General features: G+C 40.4%; 1 protein-coding gene across 9 annotated transcripts in view; it reads right to left on the bottom strand.

The window, feature by feature from the left end:
• The window catches only part of sorbs1 (sorbin and SH3 domain containing 1), a 50,189-nt gene that overhangs the window by 24,717 nt on the left and 7,323 nt on the right, over nucleotides 1-18,149 (bottom strand). For 5 of the 9 annotated variants that reach the window (XM_086092696.1, XM_086092688.1, XM_086092693.1 and 2 more), the window contains exons 2-14: nucleotides 13,542-13,584; nucleotides 13,371-13,457; nucleotides 12,959-13,075; nucleotides 11,359-11,444; nucleotides 11,120-11,255; nucleotides 10,878-10,907; nucleotides 9,505-9,647; nucleotides 9,268-9,328; nucleotides 9,051-9,119; nucleotides 7,088-7,123; nucleotides 6,900-7,002; nucleotides 5,187-5,301; nucleotides 2,396-2,479 (exon numbers count right to left, since the gene is read on the bottom strand). In XM_086092696.1, the coding sequence (XP_085948822.1) occupies nucleotides 2,396-2,479; nucleotides 5,187-5,301; nucleotides 6,900-7,002; nucleotides 7,088-7,123; nucleotides 9,051-9,119; nucleotides 9,268-9,328; nucleotides 9,505-9,647; nucleotides 10,878-10,907; nucleotides 11,120-11,255; nucleotides 11,359-11,444; nucleotides 12,959-13,075; nucleotides 13,371-13,404 (1,014 nt within the window). In that variant the 5' untranslated portion in view covers nucleotides 13,405-13,457; nucleotides 13,542-13,584. The remainder of the gene's footprint in view (nucleotides 1-2,395; nucleotides 2,480-5,186; nucleotides 5,302-6,899; nucleotides 7,003-7,087; nucleotides 7,124-9,050; nucleotides 9,120-9,267; nucleotides 9,329-9,504; nucleotides 9,648-10,877; nucleotides 10,908-11,119; nucleotides 11,256-11,358; nucleotides 11,445-12,958; nucleotides 13,076-13,370; nucleotides 13,458-13,541; nucleotides 13,585-18,149) is intronic. The other 4 variants (XM_086092691.1, XM_086092690.1, XM_086092689.1 and 1 more) reach the window with 4 other exon arrangements.

Raw genomic sequence — 18,149 nt, 5'->3', positions numbered from 1 at the left:
TTTGGTGCCAAGCACCCGAGGCATGGATGGCCCTAACTTGGTCTGTTTTACAAGTTAAATAGCTTGGTAAATATACCTGGAAGCAGGCAGGCAGGGATTGTTATTCAAGGGCCTGGGATTATCCCGGAGCCTGTTGACAGAGTAGCCAGCAGCCTCACTGTGTGGAGTGACTTCTGGATGAATTGCCTCTGGCATATCATACAAAGCGTAGAGGCCCCAGAATTGAACCCTGTGGAACCCCCTATACGTTCCGTTATACATGTGAATTCCTATTGCACATATTCGTCCGTCACTTTCGTTTTTTTGCTTGACATAGTTTGTGTAAAAGGATTAAAATAAAGAAATCACACGACGTACCATCACAACAGTCACAAGTCGACTAAAGAATAATGACTCACCAAACCCCTGGGGTTCGATCGAACCCAGGTTAAGAACCACCTGCTGTGTTATTTAAAACATATTTTATTCCATCTTTCTTTCAACCAGCTCTTCGAATCCTTAATCTGGGTAATTGTCTAAATCAAAGCACAGTGTGTGGATTTCTGCCTGAGCTGATGTGATGTGCTTACTCAGCCACACAGACAGAAAAAAAATGCTGAGAATAGCTCTTGAAGAGAGTAAAAATAGACCCTGGTCGACTATTTTGGGCCCAACTGAGAAGAATGGCCAGCGATGTCAGGTATATTTACGGAAAGAAATTACACCATACCCTAGAAAATTTGGATGGTTGCACAATGCTCGGAAAAGTCAAAGCACGCTGTACGACCTCCGTGTAACGTGCAACAATTTACCTGAGGGAGTCTCGAAAGGACGTTTTACTTTTTATTTGGCTTTTGGTTTTTATGAGAGGTACCAGTGATGATGGATGAAGGGAGTGATAATTACTATTAAGGATGTTCAATACCACTTTTTTATTAGTACTCAACGTAGTCACTGATACTTTTAATACATAAAATTAAGACATAAAATGTCACCCCCCCCCCCAAAAAAAAAACAATGGCATATTACTAAGGCTGTCAGTTTAACGCGTTATGGCAGATGAATTAATTACACGCAAATGAGTTAAATTCAATTGCGTTAAAAAAAATAATAACGCAATTGATCGTGTAACGTGGGTGCCAAACCCAACCTATTGCGAGGGTGTACACTCTTGTCTCCCTAATGATCTTTGGCATACTGCCTCGTTCGGTCATGCAGTCATGTGACTGCAATAAGAGCCGCCTATGGGCCGGAGTACGGAAGGAGCCAGGGGAAATGTTTGTTGCTGGTCGAGGTGTTTAAAAAAATAATAAAGTTTCTATTTTCTATATCGCTGCTATGGCTTGAATACTTAAATGCCTACTTGTAGAGCCGACTGCAAGTGCCGGACTGCGTCGATTGACCGTCGCATTTATTAGAAAAGTCGAGTTGGTGAATCATGTTTTTAGCATTAGCCGTCCTATGGTTGTACATGGGTCCGGTTGCATTTGCTTTGACATGTTTCTCAAATGGTTGGATAAAATAATCACTGAAGTGATTGATGATATTGATGATTCACTGTTAGTAATTATTTTATGCATTACATGGCGTTTTAGCCAGCTGTAATTGTTTGAAATAAAATGAACACTGACAGCACTTTACTCAATGAAGCAGTTTTTTTCTTCTTCATTTGAACGACCTATAAAGTATATCCCATCATTGCATTTTTCCTCAATATTGCATAAAGTAATGGCAAATTTCTATTCATTTCGTTTCTACTTTCTAATCATTAAACAGCCAGAATCCTAGTATCAGTCAACGTCACAAAAGTCGGATATCTTGAAGGGCCATGTTTCAGCTCGACACACGGACACAGATGAATGGGTAAATATGAGCCTTTTGAACACCATGTAGTGTAGATAAAAGCACTATGTAAGTGCACTCTAATTATCATTGACCATACCTGGAATCGGCCATCGCTAGTTATTATTGTGAGTCAGATTTTTTTCTTGGCTGAAGTGAAAAAAAAAGTCCACATCGTTAATAAATTAGGAATTTGCCACTACATTTGAAAGAATACCTAAGTTGTTGTTAAGCATCTTTTTACTGTACAGTGGTTCTTATTTTTACACTTATAAGACAGTAAATCTGAAAGGCATGGTGCATGAAGTACCCATTTCAGCAAGCCTCTATCGTTTAACTTTATACATTTTCCTTGATCTGCTTAGTTTGGGGTTCAAATCTTGGCTTTGGGTCTCCTGGCCATGGGCATGTAAATGGGGCCGTTTACCCCAGGAGGGGGCATCCAATTAACCCCCCAATAACTAACCCCGCAAACAAGTAGAAATGGGAGTCACAGACAGACAGTAAGCATTATTTAAACATAAATGTTATCACATGCAATTAAATACGATAGACTGACATTTTAAAAACTTACCGCTTTGTCAAACTCCATCTCTGAAAAGAATTTATACCACGGCTCATTCTCTAAATCTACATCTTCCGGACATACACCCAGAGTCTACAGGAGCATGGCAACAAGAGGAGGAGGAGGAGGAGGAGGAGGAGGAGAAAGACAAAGAGAAGACAGTTCAGACAGCATGGAATAACACACCAAGGATTAATGAGCCATCAGACATTTTATCTCATGATTTCGCCAAGAGTTCCGCTCGTTAAGGGATAGGTTCACATTTGATTAAAAATGTCGAATTATGGGGAAAATAGTTTTTGGTCAGCAGTCACCTCCTGGAGTTCTGTTAAATTGAGCTTACTAAGTAGAGACTTGACAATGTCATTGGTCAGATTGACCTTTAACCCATGGGCAAATTATCTGAGGTTTTATTTTTATTTTTATTGGATAAACAAATAAATGTACCAGAAATTCCGGACTACAAATCACACCTGATTTTAAGCCATAATAAATGTACCGGTAAATTTATTAGGCACGGTCCAAATAGTGTTGTTCAGTTTTTTGGAACCCGATTCCGATACTCAGTTTTGCAGTATCTGCCGATACCACAGATACCTTTTTTTTTTTTCAACATGAAAAAGCTGCCCTACCATTGGTTCAGAGCATTCAAGGTCCAATAGGATATCTTGACTAGGCATGCAATGAACACGTCACACATCAGTGAATGTCATCCACAAGCAAAACACAAGTTGCTGCATCCAAAATCTTATATTAGCGTCGAAAATAATGGTATCGGCATGTTACTTGCCGAAACCACTGTTTTAATGCAGTATCGGGGCTTCTCCCGATACCGGAACAACAGTAGTAATAACAAAGGATGGATGGATTTTTTAAAATCTTTTAATGACCTTAAATGCCGGTAAACATTTTGGTGACAAAAAGACGACTAGTCACAAGAAGCACATCTGTGTGATGATTTCATGCGCTTTTGGTGGATTTGATGCTACGCAGACAAGTGTGGTGGATGTCATAGTATTTCATTCATAATTATGAACCTCATGCATGCACGGACCCCAGTGAGCCCATTTCAGCTTCCGCAACGTCAAGGACTGTGTGCTTCGACTGCCCTGATTTTAATGGGGAGCCGCTTCGATTGGCCGGAGTTGGCTGCGTTCCATCTTCACAGCTGTGCAAAACGATCAATTCTATATGCGCTAGTCAAGCAAAATACCAAAAGAAAGAAAACTCCACCCATGCGCACAGTTAGACTGCGCTTTGCGCTCGACTTGCACTGAGGCACGAAAATAGTTGTGAGCGCAACCTCAAACCGTTTCCTTAGCCGGTTTTACATAGAGAATTTTCTGTCAATCTGATTGAAATCATTACATTAATCTACATTAAATCAGAACAGAGGTTTTATAGCCATGTGCCATGCAGAGATCGATGTAAACGTCATGTGATTTATCAAGACGGAGAGATAAAAAGTTACAAGTAGTTTCAAAAAGTTCTCTCATTGTTGACAAGCTCTGGTAGGATGCTGCCATTTTTAAGTGCGTAAACGATGATGTCACTACGCAAGGTATAGCGCATGCGCAGACCAGACAAAGACTGGCTATTCTAATTCAACTGTTTACATGACGATTGGCAAAATACATTTCCCACGCCTGTGAGTAATGAAATTCCATTCAGATTCGACCTTTTGACCTTTTGTTTATATGGAACATTTCCATTCCGTTTGGTCATTCGGTTTTATTCCAATCGGAATACAAGGCTCCGTGTAAACCGGGGTATCGGTCCACTGTGATTTGTTCATCAATTTCATTGGTCAGATATTTCGAGACTATTGATAAATGAATTGGCGGCATGAACCTTGTTAGTAAAAATCCATAAATTAACCGCATGACATTTAAAGCCACACAGGGTTCAAAGCATGGGAAAAAGTAGCGGCTTGAAGTCTGGAAATGACGGTACATGTCGTATTTGAGCTATTTAAAGGAGGTTTGTGTTACAATTTGCCACAATCAGTGAACCTACCCTTAAAAAAAAAAAAGTAATTTACCCCAGAACGTTGCTGTTCACACTTTCATATGATCTAATCAACAAATACACAACAATAATGAATAAGCATGCAACCAACTGTGGCATCATTTTCTATAAAACATGATCTCACAATGAAGTAATGCAAAAAAAAAAACAACCTTTAACCCTACAGAATGAAAAACTGAGCTTCTAACTGAAATATAATTGTCAGCCTCGGAACAACTAATAGCAAAGATCAGTCAAACAATAATTACATTCATTACATTACAGTCTTAGCATCCTGTGTTATGTAAGCACAGCGATTAAACCAGAAGTGAAAATGTTGGAGTAGATGGTAGACACTGTCAATCAAGGACTAAGCGGCAAATCTTCCCGTAAGGAGAAGGACAGCCCTCAAGGACACTGACATTTAGGTCGGCACCATGTCTAAAGGTTAGCATTTTAATTCCGCTCACAAAAAACACGCAGGATCCATCATCTGTGTCTGCCCTGCCATCCTGTCACCGATTCAGCCCAATAAGCTTAAATTGAAGAAGAACGACAACGGATCCCCTTGTAAGCGATACCCCCTCCCCGATCATCTGTCAAAGGAACAGGACACCCTTTTAGGAATGTGCCCCACAAGGAGATGTTGCTGAAGCTGCCGCCCCGGGAGCTGAGATGCGGAGGTGGGTGGGGGATGGATAGATGGATGGATAATGCTCACACGACATGCAGCGAGAGAGCAAGAGAGAGAGAGAGAGATCGAGTGAGCGAGCGAGGCAGGCGGCAAACGTACCGTTCTCTCCAGCTTCAGCACCGACGATTTCCCCGGCTCATACTCAAAGATGCTCTTGGGCTCGGCACGGTACTTCCTGGTGTCCACCTTTTTATCCGGGGGCTCCCACTCATTTCTGTGGACAGGCGAGAGTCAGGGCGGGTTGGGGATGGGATGGGAGAGAGCCGGTCCTCATTATGTAGTCACCATGGCAACCATCTTTGGCTAAGATATTTTTTAATTTAAATATTCTGATGCTCTGCTCAGCCTTTTTTTTTCTCTTGAATGATTACAGAAATGCTCAATTAAGCCTAACAAATCTTGAAAAAAAACAATATTTGTGTTATTTTCATTCTCGCTGGCTCTCATGTTTTTTTTTTTTTTAGCGTGCACTGACTTCTTCGTGACCAAGAAGGAAAGGTCAGACCTCGACATGTCATGCACAGCTCTCGTGGCTAATGCTTCCAATCTTCTAATCCTCCATCACCTGTTCTCCTGCATCACTCCTCTCTCAACAAGCACACCCGCCTTTGCCAACTTCAATATGTGTGTGTGTGCGTGCGCTGGCGGATGCAGCTGGAGTCACATGGGACAAATCGTCCACCTTAAAAAGTTGTTTCACACAACGAGCTGACTCAATAAGACTCTAGCGCGATGCTTCTCAATTATTTCTTGTTACCCCACCAGGAGGAAGAAACATACTCTCTGCCATGACTATAAATTGTATAAAAGTATACCTCTGCAGAGGAGTTAATATTGCTTGTGCATTCTCTGATAGTGAGAGCGCCACTGCCACCTACTGTAGGGGATGTGCAATTACACTTTTTTCTAGTATAGAATAAGGGGTCTCCTATTTGTGAAGGACTGCTCTAGCGTACAGGACAATTCATTAGGTACACCAGCACAAACTAATTGCACCCAAAATAAGGATAATGACGCAGGTGTGATTAACATGGGCAGAAAGAGCGCTCTAAAATAGAATGTATTGCACTAAACACTCCATATAACGCCCACGATTATATAAATATTCAATACTTCATTAAGGGTAATAATGCTCATCAGAACATTATTTATTTATTTTAAAGCTATTGCATTGTATCATCTTAAATTAAATAATTTACTAATAAACAAAGAAATACTGACTAACTCATTCACTCCCAGCTATTTTCACTGAAGCAACCCCCTTCGCTCTTGGCTGTTTTACTGAATTTTGACTGATTTTGCGAGGCCCACAACATATTGTGTTCTATTGCTATAAAAACATGGAACCTACCAAAAGAAAGATTAAAGTCTTTTCTTTCATCAGGAAAAAAAGTACATTTGTATTTGTTTCAGTTTTGCAGCAATTATCATTAGAATATAGCGAAGTTTCATGATTATTCACAAATCTGTTCAAAACACGGGAGAAAAGAGCATTTTGCATCATGACCATGGTTGATTGCTTATACTCTGCTGCCACCTGCTGGCCGTTTTTTGTAATAACTACCATTGCTTTAAGCGACCTCTTCAGGACAGAGGCTGCATCAAAGCCTTCTGTATGCTCTAGCATTAAAAAAAACAAAAAACATATAAATACATTTTTGGGACCATGGCAATATTTAAAATAGAACGTTTTTATAAGTTTTTGGGAGCAAATGAGTTCATTTGAAAAATATCCGTATTCTGATCTGATGGAGACCATTCTCAAAAAGGGCATTATGATGACGGTGCATGTTGCAGATGGAGGTCACTAACCTTTTGGTAGAGGGCTTAAGTGATGAGGACCGAGTCGGCACTGGCATTGACCTCGTTCTTGAACCAACATCTGCATCGCTTTGAGATCGTGGCACGCCTTTTACTAAAAAAAAAAGAAAGAAAAAAACGACTCCTTCAAATGCCTCACCTGAAGTGAGGTCAGTACTTAAATCCGTTTCCAAACTCACCATCTTCCAAGTAGCCAAAGGGATTTGGACCATTCTCTATTGAGCAGGAACAGAATACACAGAAATGTATTTATTAATTTATCGTCTGTAGGTGTGCTGTATTTATGACCCATCTTTTTAAAAAGGCGAATAAATAATTCAGAAGGCACTAAAACATTGTTTTGCTCGCTTTCTGTACTCTATCAAGTATCACAGTTTCGCCAAATCCAATCAAAGTATGTCAATGCAAAGCACTCTACAGAAGCATTACTGAGCTAAAATGGGCTCCAAGCATCAATGAGCATCACGGCGAGAGTAGTGCAATGGGCGCAAACTGCCACATTCGGAGACCTTATAAATAAATATCAATATTAATAGAACTGGCTGGCAGCCAGGTCAAGGTGTACCCGACAATCGGCCATAGACTGCTGTGATGGGCCCCGATGAGGACAAGTGGTATAACAAACAGATAACTGGATAATAATAACAGAATTAACATAAATCTTATAGGCTTTGTATCCAACCTCAAATGTCGCTAGTCATCACCTGTTACCAGTATACAAACTGATTTAATGAATGATTAAGGATAGCTTCAAGAATCAACTTAAAAAGAGCACACGTGGTTGTTGGCCTGTAGCATCATCTAGTGGTGACATAGTACACTACATGTTCAAGGCATATATGAACATCCATCCATCCATCCATTTTCTCAACCGCTTACTCCTTACAAGGGTCGCGGGGTGCTGGAGCCTATCCCAGCAGGCTTCGGGCATTCTAATGAAATGCCAATACTGTACAAGAACAATTTCATAAACTGCCATAGTAAACCTCCACCCACCACCCATTGCTATACCATGTATCCTGTTCCTTTTAAAAATGTATACTGTAAATAAAATGTGAGAGCTACAATGTATTTTATAATGCATTTTGCATTAATTAGCATGCGGGGTCTTCTCAATATTTACATTTAGCGACATGAGAGAGGAAAATATAAGAAACATCTTTCAGTATAATGCCGTACAGTGGCCAGCTGGTCACAATAATAAACACACAGTCTATGAAGTCTATGTACCTAATGAAGAGCTCTTTTCCAATGAGAGAATTCAGAGAAAATCCTTTTGCAAACATGAATTTTTATCTAGTAAAAACAAATCACTTTTGTACATAATAGAATGGCGAGATGATGAAGACTTTACATGATCAGGATTTTGCGGTCGATCAAAAATCAACCAGTAAATAAATAAATAACCAATCACCGATTCCATCAGAAACTGAGAAATAATATGCCTATTTAAAAAACGTTTATTTACTCTACAGTCAACTGCCGCCATTTACACCCAATAGAGACTAGCTCGGCCCACGAGTATCAAAAACCCACGTATCATTGATGCCAATTGAAATGCATGTCGGGGATGGGGGCGGGGTGAGGTGGGTGGGGGGGGGGGCGGGGGTTGTTGTTGTTATCATTAAAAAACAATGATAATCATAGACTATAACAATTCATGGAGCCAATCAATATGGCGTCATAAAAAATGGAAAATATTGGCTGATCCTGAAACGTTTTTTGCTTCATATAATTCATAATTACATGAGATGAAATACAGTAGATATCGATTGATCATTTTAGATATTAAACAGCGTAAATAAAGTGACACAAGAGTACTATTTGAGATATATGTGCCATGTGCATAAAACGCTGATATTAACGAATTTCATGTCGCACAACACAAACTTTCAAGGTAGTGTTAGAACAGATGAGTATTACTAACACAACATACCTGCTTGGGTTGACATTACAAGAAAAAAGGAATTTATTAAAAAATTCCAAATTCTTCCTCTAAGTTAGATGAAAGACTGACAGACATTATTCACTATAGTTTGGTGGTTAGGTGCGACAGGTAAAGTTGGTAGTGTGTACAGTAAGTACACAACGGCGTCTGTGGATTAGTAAAGCCAATAAGCATAGCGTTCTACCGTAAGATACCTTTTGATTTCATGTCATGGTTTTCAGGAAACATGTAGGTGGGGCGGTAAGGATTTTCCTCAATAGGCTCTGAAGTGAAGCGATGGAGAGACACACCACGGTGTGACATTAACACACACATACGCACAAACACACAGCGTATGGACACGAGCGGGGAAACATGACTTGCAAATGTCATTTAGCGTACAAAGTTGAGTTGAAAAAGTCTCTTACTCACCGGGTATCTTGTGAATCTGCTTGAACATCGTCTTGTACCAGTCTTTGGACTTTTCAGTGTTCTGAAAAGAACATGAATAAACAATTACTGTTTGATTAAGGCAGATAGATTTGAGCAAAACAGACACAAAGATCAAGAGTTAAGCATTAATATAACTTTCAATTGATCTATTACTTTCCTAGTGCATGCCTCTGGATTTAAATGCTTCTTAATATTCCAGGAGGTTGCGTTACTCACCCGCACCGGCACAATGGGTCTGTTGAGCGGACTGAGGACGGGGGAGTGCAGCGACAGTCGCAGCCTTTTGCCGTCCATGTCTGCAACTGAATCGACCGCGTCTCTCCCAGAATCAGGGCTTTTGTCTCTTTCTGGGGTGGGGTCTGTAACCCAAGACAACATAACACCACAATAATTGTAAAAAACAAGGAAAACTTGATAGATCAAGATCAACCTTAGAACTAACATAACATATGGTACACTTGCACGAGTCTACTGAGATCCGACACAAAAACTTTAATATAATCCCTTTGTAAAGATGATCATGCTCAGTTTCGATTGACACTTTCTGAGAAGTATAGCTTTAACAATGTGTTTATTATTGTGGTTGCAGCAACTGCCCTCCAAAACATTAGAAATGAGGGATGGGTGGGTAGTAGGTACTGATACCAGGCATCCACCAATACTTAATGCAAACAAAATCTGATATTGAAAAAATCACAGGTGTCAAACACCAGCCCTCTAAGACTGGAGTCCTGCATGTTTGAGATGTTTCCCTCCTCCAACACACCTGATTCAATTGATCACCTCATAAGCAAGCTCTGCAGCAGCCTAATAATGATCCTGACACATCAGCGAATCATCACATGCAACAGAAAGAAAGGTCTTTGTTTACAATTTTTCTCATTAAGCTAAATGACATTTTATTCATCAAAAAGTACAATAGGTATTTAAAGTACTTGAAGAGTGAGTACTCATACTGGTATCGGACTGAAAAAAAAGTGGTATCGAACATCCCTATTACAACAACACTGCAAACATCAGCCACAGCAATTTATACTGGCCCCAATAGATTATGCAGGTGTACTTCCAAATCAAAAGGCTATTAAGGGTTAAATTCATCAAGAAATTAGAAAAGTTGTGCATGCCTCATTAATGTTAGAGGGTAAAAGAGAAAGCGAGAGAAGGAGATTGTCGTCAACAAGGTAGGTCTTTTATTTTTATTTTTATTTATTTATTTATTATTAATTATTAATTAAACATTAAAATTTGATTTAATTTTTTTATTGTTTATTATTTCATTTTTTTTAATTATTTTATTTTCTGTTAGTCTTTTTTAAAAACGTTTTCTCTGAATAACAAAGGAGAAATCAATTCAAACAACTAAGGTTATACAGGTCATAAAAGTAAAAAAAATTATAATTTGTAGCAAAAAACAATAAAGCATGAAAATATATTTGGTTTCACCCATATTTATCAAAAGAGGAATGATCATGCCCATGATTTTGTTGCTTTAATGGTCCAGTAAAATGTTCTATCCATTAAATATCGCTTTGTTGTCAAATGTCAACTTTTAGAGTGGAAAAAAGAATCAGCAAGAGCCCAGAGCATACCTTCCAAGTGAGAAAGATGCTTTTTCTGCCCTGTTGTGGGAGAAAGACAAGGACGAGGCCAGCGCGATGATGTGACAGAAGAACAACGTGACAAAGTGGAAGCACAGGTTAGGTGCAGCACATGAAAATGACGAAGCAAGCGGACTTTCCAAATTAAAACGTAACGCGACAGACACATATACTATATAAGCACGTTTAGAATGTTGAAAGCACGAACCAACTGAAAGACTGCCATGACTCACCTCTGTTGTGTTGCAGCAGAACTATTGTGGGATTAACAGTGCTAGTGCAGGGGTAGATGGGGCGAGGGGGCGATGGGCAATAACTGGCACATGTAGCTGGGGCCTGATTTTCTTTGAGGCTTTCTGCTGAACTGGCCTAAAAGTGACACAAAACATTAAAAGAATATTGATGTGGATGGTACACTCGCTAAAATTAAGACATAACTAATACATTTGAGAGCTGCCCAAATAACACATACCTGGCAGTTGTTTACAGGTGGGAAATCAACCGAGATGTTACGGCCTCCCTCAGCCAAGCTTCCATTCATCCGGCTTGTGCAGACACCTGCAAAAAGTCCCACAATCTCTATTTAACAGCCGCTGCAGCAACAATAGCAAATTCAAATTCAGCTAATTAATGATCAAACACCAATCCCAAGAGGGGAATGTTCTCGTTTCGGTAGCTATGTTGATATCCCCCGGAAAAAAAAAAGAAAAAAAGATTCTCCCACAACCTCTGAATTTTGTCATCGGAACAAAGCGCCTATTCAGTGAGCTGCAAAGCCTCATTGTTGCTGTGGCCTTTATAGTCCGACTCTACAACAATTAAAGCATCGCCCCAAAAGACTTGGCTGGCCTCCAGCGCTGTCCCGATGTGCTCATCGCAACAAACAGGCCCACAGTCAAGGCCTCTGCAGCAAAGTGCTATGTGGGCACGTCACTACAAAAGAGCTCTTTGACACACAAATGAAAATATGAGCAGTTGCCCTTTGTCATGACCCAGAGTTGCCTAACGACGACGGATGTACTCCAAAACATGATTAGTTATATAAGTCTGACAGATAAACAAACATCTAAAAGGAGTGGTAGGAAGTAACTGTAAGGTAAAAGTCCAAATAGAGTACTTTGTTATTGTCTCCATGTTCTTTTGCCAGCCTAAAAATCACGATATCACACTTCCATTTTGGCACTTGCTGTCAACTGAAAATGACATCACTGAGCTGGGCTAAGCTTGTGAACGTCACACATTGTATATATGACTGGATAGCCGATAGCACGTGCAAGCCGTTGAAGTCACAGGGCGGCAAAACTGTCAACATTTTAGTCTAGTTTTAGTCAGGACAATCATTTTATATATATTTTTTTATATTTTCTCTCATTTCGTTTATGAAACAACTTCACACACAATTACAGTATATCAACACGTGACTACTATGGCTCTATGCTATGAGCTAATAAATTAGCCATCATTAGTTAGCGGTCTGATTAACACTATTGTTGGAACGTTATAGCCGTTGGATTAATGTTACGTTACAACTCTAATTTTTTAAATAAATTTTTACTTTTCAGTGTGAATCCACCTTCTGTCTGTCCCGTGTGTTTGTTCACCCGCTCGTCACTTTGTGTCACAGTGACAGATTAGCAGAGACAAGATTTTACAAAATCATATCATTTTTGTCTCGTTTTTGTTCATGAACTGAAATGTCCATAGATTTGAGTCCAGTTTTAATTAAGTGAGGTACATTTTCGTCTCGTCCTCGTTAGTCGACGAAAATGCATACTGATTTAGTCCCAGTTATTGTTTATTAATGAGGTCTAGTTTAAGTCCAGTGAAAAATGAGTGTTGACCAAATTATTTTTGTTGAGTTTTTGTTGACAAAATTAACACTACAAGTGAGTGGATTTAAAATTGGTTCAAAAGGATAATAGGTTCAGAAAATGAATGGATGGATGGTTAAAAGAACACCCTAGGATCTGCCATATGAATTGACAGTATAAAAGTGCACTTCATTATATGAATATATTAGCATTATTATACGTTTTTGGGAAGCAGTTGTTGCATCCACTCAGGTGGCTTACCTGGTGCTGCGACGACGCTGGGCCCTGCACCGCCGCTGCCTTCATCATCTAAGTGCACGAGGGTGGCCCTCAGTGTCACCACTCCTTTCCCTTTGCACACCCTGCTGGGGTCCAGGCCTGAAAATGATTTCTCATTAACTCTTCAGAAAACACTCTTATCCCCTAAAGTGCCTCCTCATGCCTCAAATGACCCAAAAAAAGAACATTCGAACCAGGCCATCGAATTAACATCCTCTTATGTAAAAACTAATTGCTGAGATCGCTCAGTCAGAGCAGGAAGTAGAGCAGGAAGTAGAGCAGAGCGCATCCACGTTATTAACATGATTCCACATCCTTCTAGGTTTTCATTGGGGAGTGAGGTGTCCCACACTTGTAAGCACTGAAAGATTAATGAGGAGGAGGGAAATATCACCTGCAGCAGGAATCAGGTCAGGGGATCCTTTCATGGTTGACAGAGGCGTGATCTTGACAGCGCTCACAGCCCGAGGACCTGACGGGACTCAAGTGCGCACATGCATGCATGGACACTTGAATGCGTTCTACATTATAAGAGGAGAGTTCCATCAACTTTGTGGAGACTTACTGGGAGTTGGGTTCGGTGACACGCTGCCCTCTTCTGGAGAGGCCTGCGATGTGAAAAGAGACCGACAAACACAACAATGCTCTCTCTCATTTATCAAACACATTTAAAGCAAAAATGCTTAGCTTGCGCAACAGCCAGATGCAGTCAGGACAAGTGGTATATTTTGTCTTGCTGGAGGGGAAAAGTCACCAAAGAGAATTAGATTGACGACAACTGTGTTGCTGGTTGATGCTTCCTCTGGCCCAGCTGCATCACACTAAATAAACCACGTTCCCACCAGGGGTTCTAATATTAGCTGTGGATCAGGCTGAACTTTTTGGCCATGCGTGCATTTGTATTTCATAATGAAGAACTGTGACAACTAAAGCGAAACAAAATGTTTGCGTGCAGCCGTGCATCAGGCCATATTCAGACTCATAAATGAGATACACTGAAAGAGCCAGAAGGAAGGGAGGGAAGATGTGCTGCAATGTAGTAAAATAGCAGCTTGACCTTAAGTGTTGTGAAGAAGAAAAAAATCCTGGGTAAGACTTAACACCTAATAAGGAGGACAAGACTCTTCAAATAACTAATACTGGAATGTAGATTGTTTCCACTACAGCCTTCATACTTATTTATTTTATGTTGCGAGCTGTAAATAACTGTGCCGCCCTTTTGCTCTCTTAAGTCCTCCATGGGGATCAATGAAGCTTTCTGAATCAGAATTTAGAATCTTAGTAATATCAGGTCACGATGCTCATGTCTAATTTGAACATTGAAAATACAGAAGACAATATAACAAAGGATGTTACATGTATGCTAACATTCTGTACTAAAAAAAATTGACGTGTCTGTTTAAATGTGTTAGTCGGAGCGTCACCAGTGTTGCACGCAGAGGGCAACAGTGTAAAAACCGAGAAAGGCTTCCATCACTCTACCGGGCCTCCCTTTTGAGCGCAGCCAGCACCACTGATTTAAGAGACTTCCCTTTTTGAGATTCCAAGAAAAGGCACTGACACGCTGGTTGGAGGGAGTTGGAGTGAATCCAAATGCGTTCCAAAGGGGTCATGAAAAATAACCCTTTTAACAATATCACTCAGACTTCATTAAAATCTTGCAGACTATCACAAAATGTGATGTACCGGTATTCCCATACACTTTAAAAACAGAAATCCAATCATTTTCTTTACTGCTTTTCCTCACTCGGGCTGCCAGTCCGCGAGCCTAATCGAGTCAAACCAAGTATCAACAATGTCATTTCACTACTTCACTACTTCCACCAATGACATCAGTTACTTCGTACACATCCTCAGATGAACCCAGGGCAGTGACTACAGAGAATGATAAAGGACGAGATGACAGCTCGCAATGTTCAGTTTGGTGAATAAACAACACAGGAGCAAAGATTATTCCGGGCCTTTTTAGGAAGAGATGCCTCAGAAGAGATTCATCTGTTCTGTCTGAGGAAATGAGTAGCGACTGGTTCAAGAAGCTGTGGGATGGCCAACCGTGATCATGACGAGAATTTATTAAAACATTTTTTAAATAAGAAGCCGCGCAACTGAACTGTCAGTGAGACAACTCAAAAATTTAGATGAAGTTTCAAATGTTATATTCCGATTGAGAAACGAACACACTAATGACATTGTTAATTAATTTTATAAAACCACAATAATGGACTTTTACAAACAAGCTAAGGTGCCTCATGGGTGAGAAAATCAATGACGTGGCGATAACATACCGTGCTTTAATTTTCTTCCAATGCTAAGAACCACAGAAATGCAGGAATGAGGAGACTCATTTTTTCTACGCAAACCAAAAATCACCCAAAAAATAAAAGTCAAATAGAGCCAAACACAAATTCAGGAGTAAAACATGAACCACAAGGACGGCATGTGGCAACAATAAAAAAACAAACAGAAACACGGGAACGACAACAATGTATCTTACACAACAAGGACTACGTTTACAGTCAATAACCCTTTTCAAAGCCCGAGTATTGGCAATATTCGAATTTTGAAAGCTCCTTTAAACATGCGCAAAAACCTGAATATGCTCTGTTATTGATCTTTTTAAAAACCTAAATCAGAGCCCTGGGTTATCCCTTTTCTAACGCAAATATTTGGTCATATTTACATATAACATTGGTTTGTGTTCTGCACATGCTCTATTGGTCAAAAATCTTGGTCTTTTGCATACACAAACTATTTGTACGCGCGGCGGCCATCTTATCTTACAACTCACGAGATGAGCCTAACTTGAATACATTGAGTTCTCTGCGCCATTTTCACGTTATGTTCTGCCACGGTGTGTACACTGCTGTTCAAAAGTTTAGACGTGGTGAGTGACGTAATAATAATATCTTTTATTGAGCGTAGAAAATTTAAAAGCCGAAAATACCTCAATTCGCCAAATGACGTTGCCTGTATGTCGCGGTTTAGATGGGAATGTGTATACGGGATTAACTGTCCGCTCACGCATGTAAACGGGTTATAGCGAATGTTTCAGAAACCGGAATTTTGACCTTAACACGAATATTAACTGCATGTAAACATAACCAATGCGTAGATGACACAAGGGAAAGGAAGGAGCTCATTGGGGCGAGACATACAAGGAGATGTTAGGGCAGTGATTGAGACATGAGTGCAAGAGACATCACGTCAAAAAAAAAAAAAAAACGAACCGAAAACCGAAAATGTATTCATCAATTTTCTACAGTGCTTGTCCACATTAGAGTCGCGTGCGAGCTGGACCCCATCCCAGCTGACTGCCTATGGGCAAGACGAGTGGGTATACGCTGAATGGACGGGTTGTCATCCAATCACAGGGCAAATATAGGCAAGTAACCCCCTTCACACTCACATTCACACCCATGACCAATTTAAGTCTTCAATGAATCTAATATGTTTGTTTCTCTACAACTAATCAACTTTTTACTGCTAAAATAATTACACAGGCAAGCAAGACCCTAAACCTCCAAAAGAAGAATGCCCACATGAACTCATTGGTTTTGATTGAGATGAATGTATTTAGAATGTTTTACAGAATCGTAAAAATGACTAAACTTATACTTACACGTGGAAGAGCAAGCTTGCCTTTGGAGTGATGCTACATCCAGTTCACGGTCCGCATGCGTCAAGACCTTCTGAAGCCTCCTGAGACGTCTGGCTAATCTGAGGGGATCCGAGCAGGACGTCCCAGCTTTGACCTTAACCTTGACTGTGTAGGGGGTCTGTTTGTTTCTGATAGCAGGTGTGCCCAGATGGACCTGTCACCACATGCCACCTGGGAATGTGGCACCCACTCTGCAGAATCCACGCAGACCGCCAGATCAAATCCTCTTGCCCCTCCCACGTAGGGAGTTTGCTACTAGACTCAACCCTCCATTCCTCAGTCAACATGATGCGCCGCTGCTATGTCTACTATTGCTTGTATGTTAATTGATGTATGCTAAGTATGTTGCTAAATGGGAAGAGGGACTTTTTTCAGGGTATAAATAGTTTGTTAATAGGCAAAATAGTCTGTGACTTTAGTTGGATTACCACCATAAAATTTACATATTCATGGAGTTGGGCAAAATTTAGAGTGATTTAAATGGAAGTTAAAGGCACAGTGTGTATTAAGTAACCACTAGATGTCGCTATAGTATAGAATTTAGAAGCTCACACAGCGACGGCAAAAGACCTAGCAAGCCGGATTTAGCCAACGCAGATAACAAGAGCGGCTCGTGGGTGTTAGTCGCAGCCATAGGCTGGAGTGGCTAACAAGAGCTGCTCGTGGGAGAAGCTAGTAAAAAAAGAAAAAAAGAAAAGCTATCAATCATGGAAGTCAGCGACGACAACCTGCAGGCCCCAGCTGTGGAAGGTAAGTGGCAGTCAACCCATTGGGTCCGACACTCGATGCAAGCAGCAGCAGGGCTAACTACGTTTGCTAAGTTGTCCTTTTGGGAATCTGTAGCAGGAAGATGGCGGCGAAGTTTCTTCCACCAAAGTGCTAATCAAGTTTAATTAAAAACCTGATTACAAGATGGCCAAAAATGTACTTCACACAGGAGTGGTCTTTCAAATATGCTACGTTAACCCAAAAACATCCTTGCCACACACTCAACTATAGACAGGGATGAGAAAGGGATGTTATGTACCACCCTTTGACTTTCTTTTTTTTTGTCAACGAATGGCAGATAGGTGAGAAGCTATCCAGCAGCATGCGTGGATCCCACCAAACAGCTCCAAAAATGGCTCGAAAAGGCTGCACCAGAGCAGCAGCTTATCCTCCTCCTAATTGAGAACCCCCCCCCCCCCCCCCACACACACACACCCTCTTGCACCCTCCCAGCTCTCTTCCATAAACAGCTTCCACCCTGGAAAGCAGCCGGAGATTCTACACATTCCTCCACCGAGCTATTTGAAGTTCATTTCAAACAACTGCAGCATAAAAGGAAATGTATGTAACATGTCATTATAGGCCTCGCAGAAGGATTACATATTCATGTTGATAATGGAAGGATCTTAAAAGTATATCTGCATGGACTCCACTACAATGAATTCTTTAAAACCTCACTAATTAAAATATCACAGTGACATAAGAAGTAACAGCTTTAATGAATTTATGTGTTACATTTGAGGGCTT

This window comes from Leptonotus elevatus, chromosome 13, assembly GCF_054856555.1.
Source record: "Leptonotus elevatus isolate MCC_2025b chromosome 13, RoL_Lele_1.0, whole genome shotgun sequence".
NCBI lineage: Eukaryota > Metazoa > Chordata > Actinopteri > Syngnathiformes > Syngnathidae > Leptonotus > Leptonotus elevatus.
This window is presented reverse-complemented; position numbering and strand designations above follow the sequence as displayed.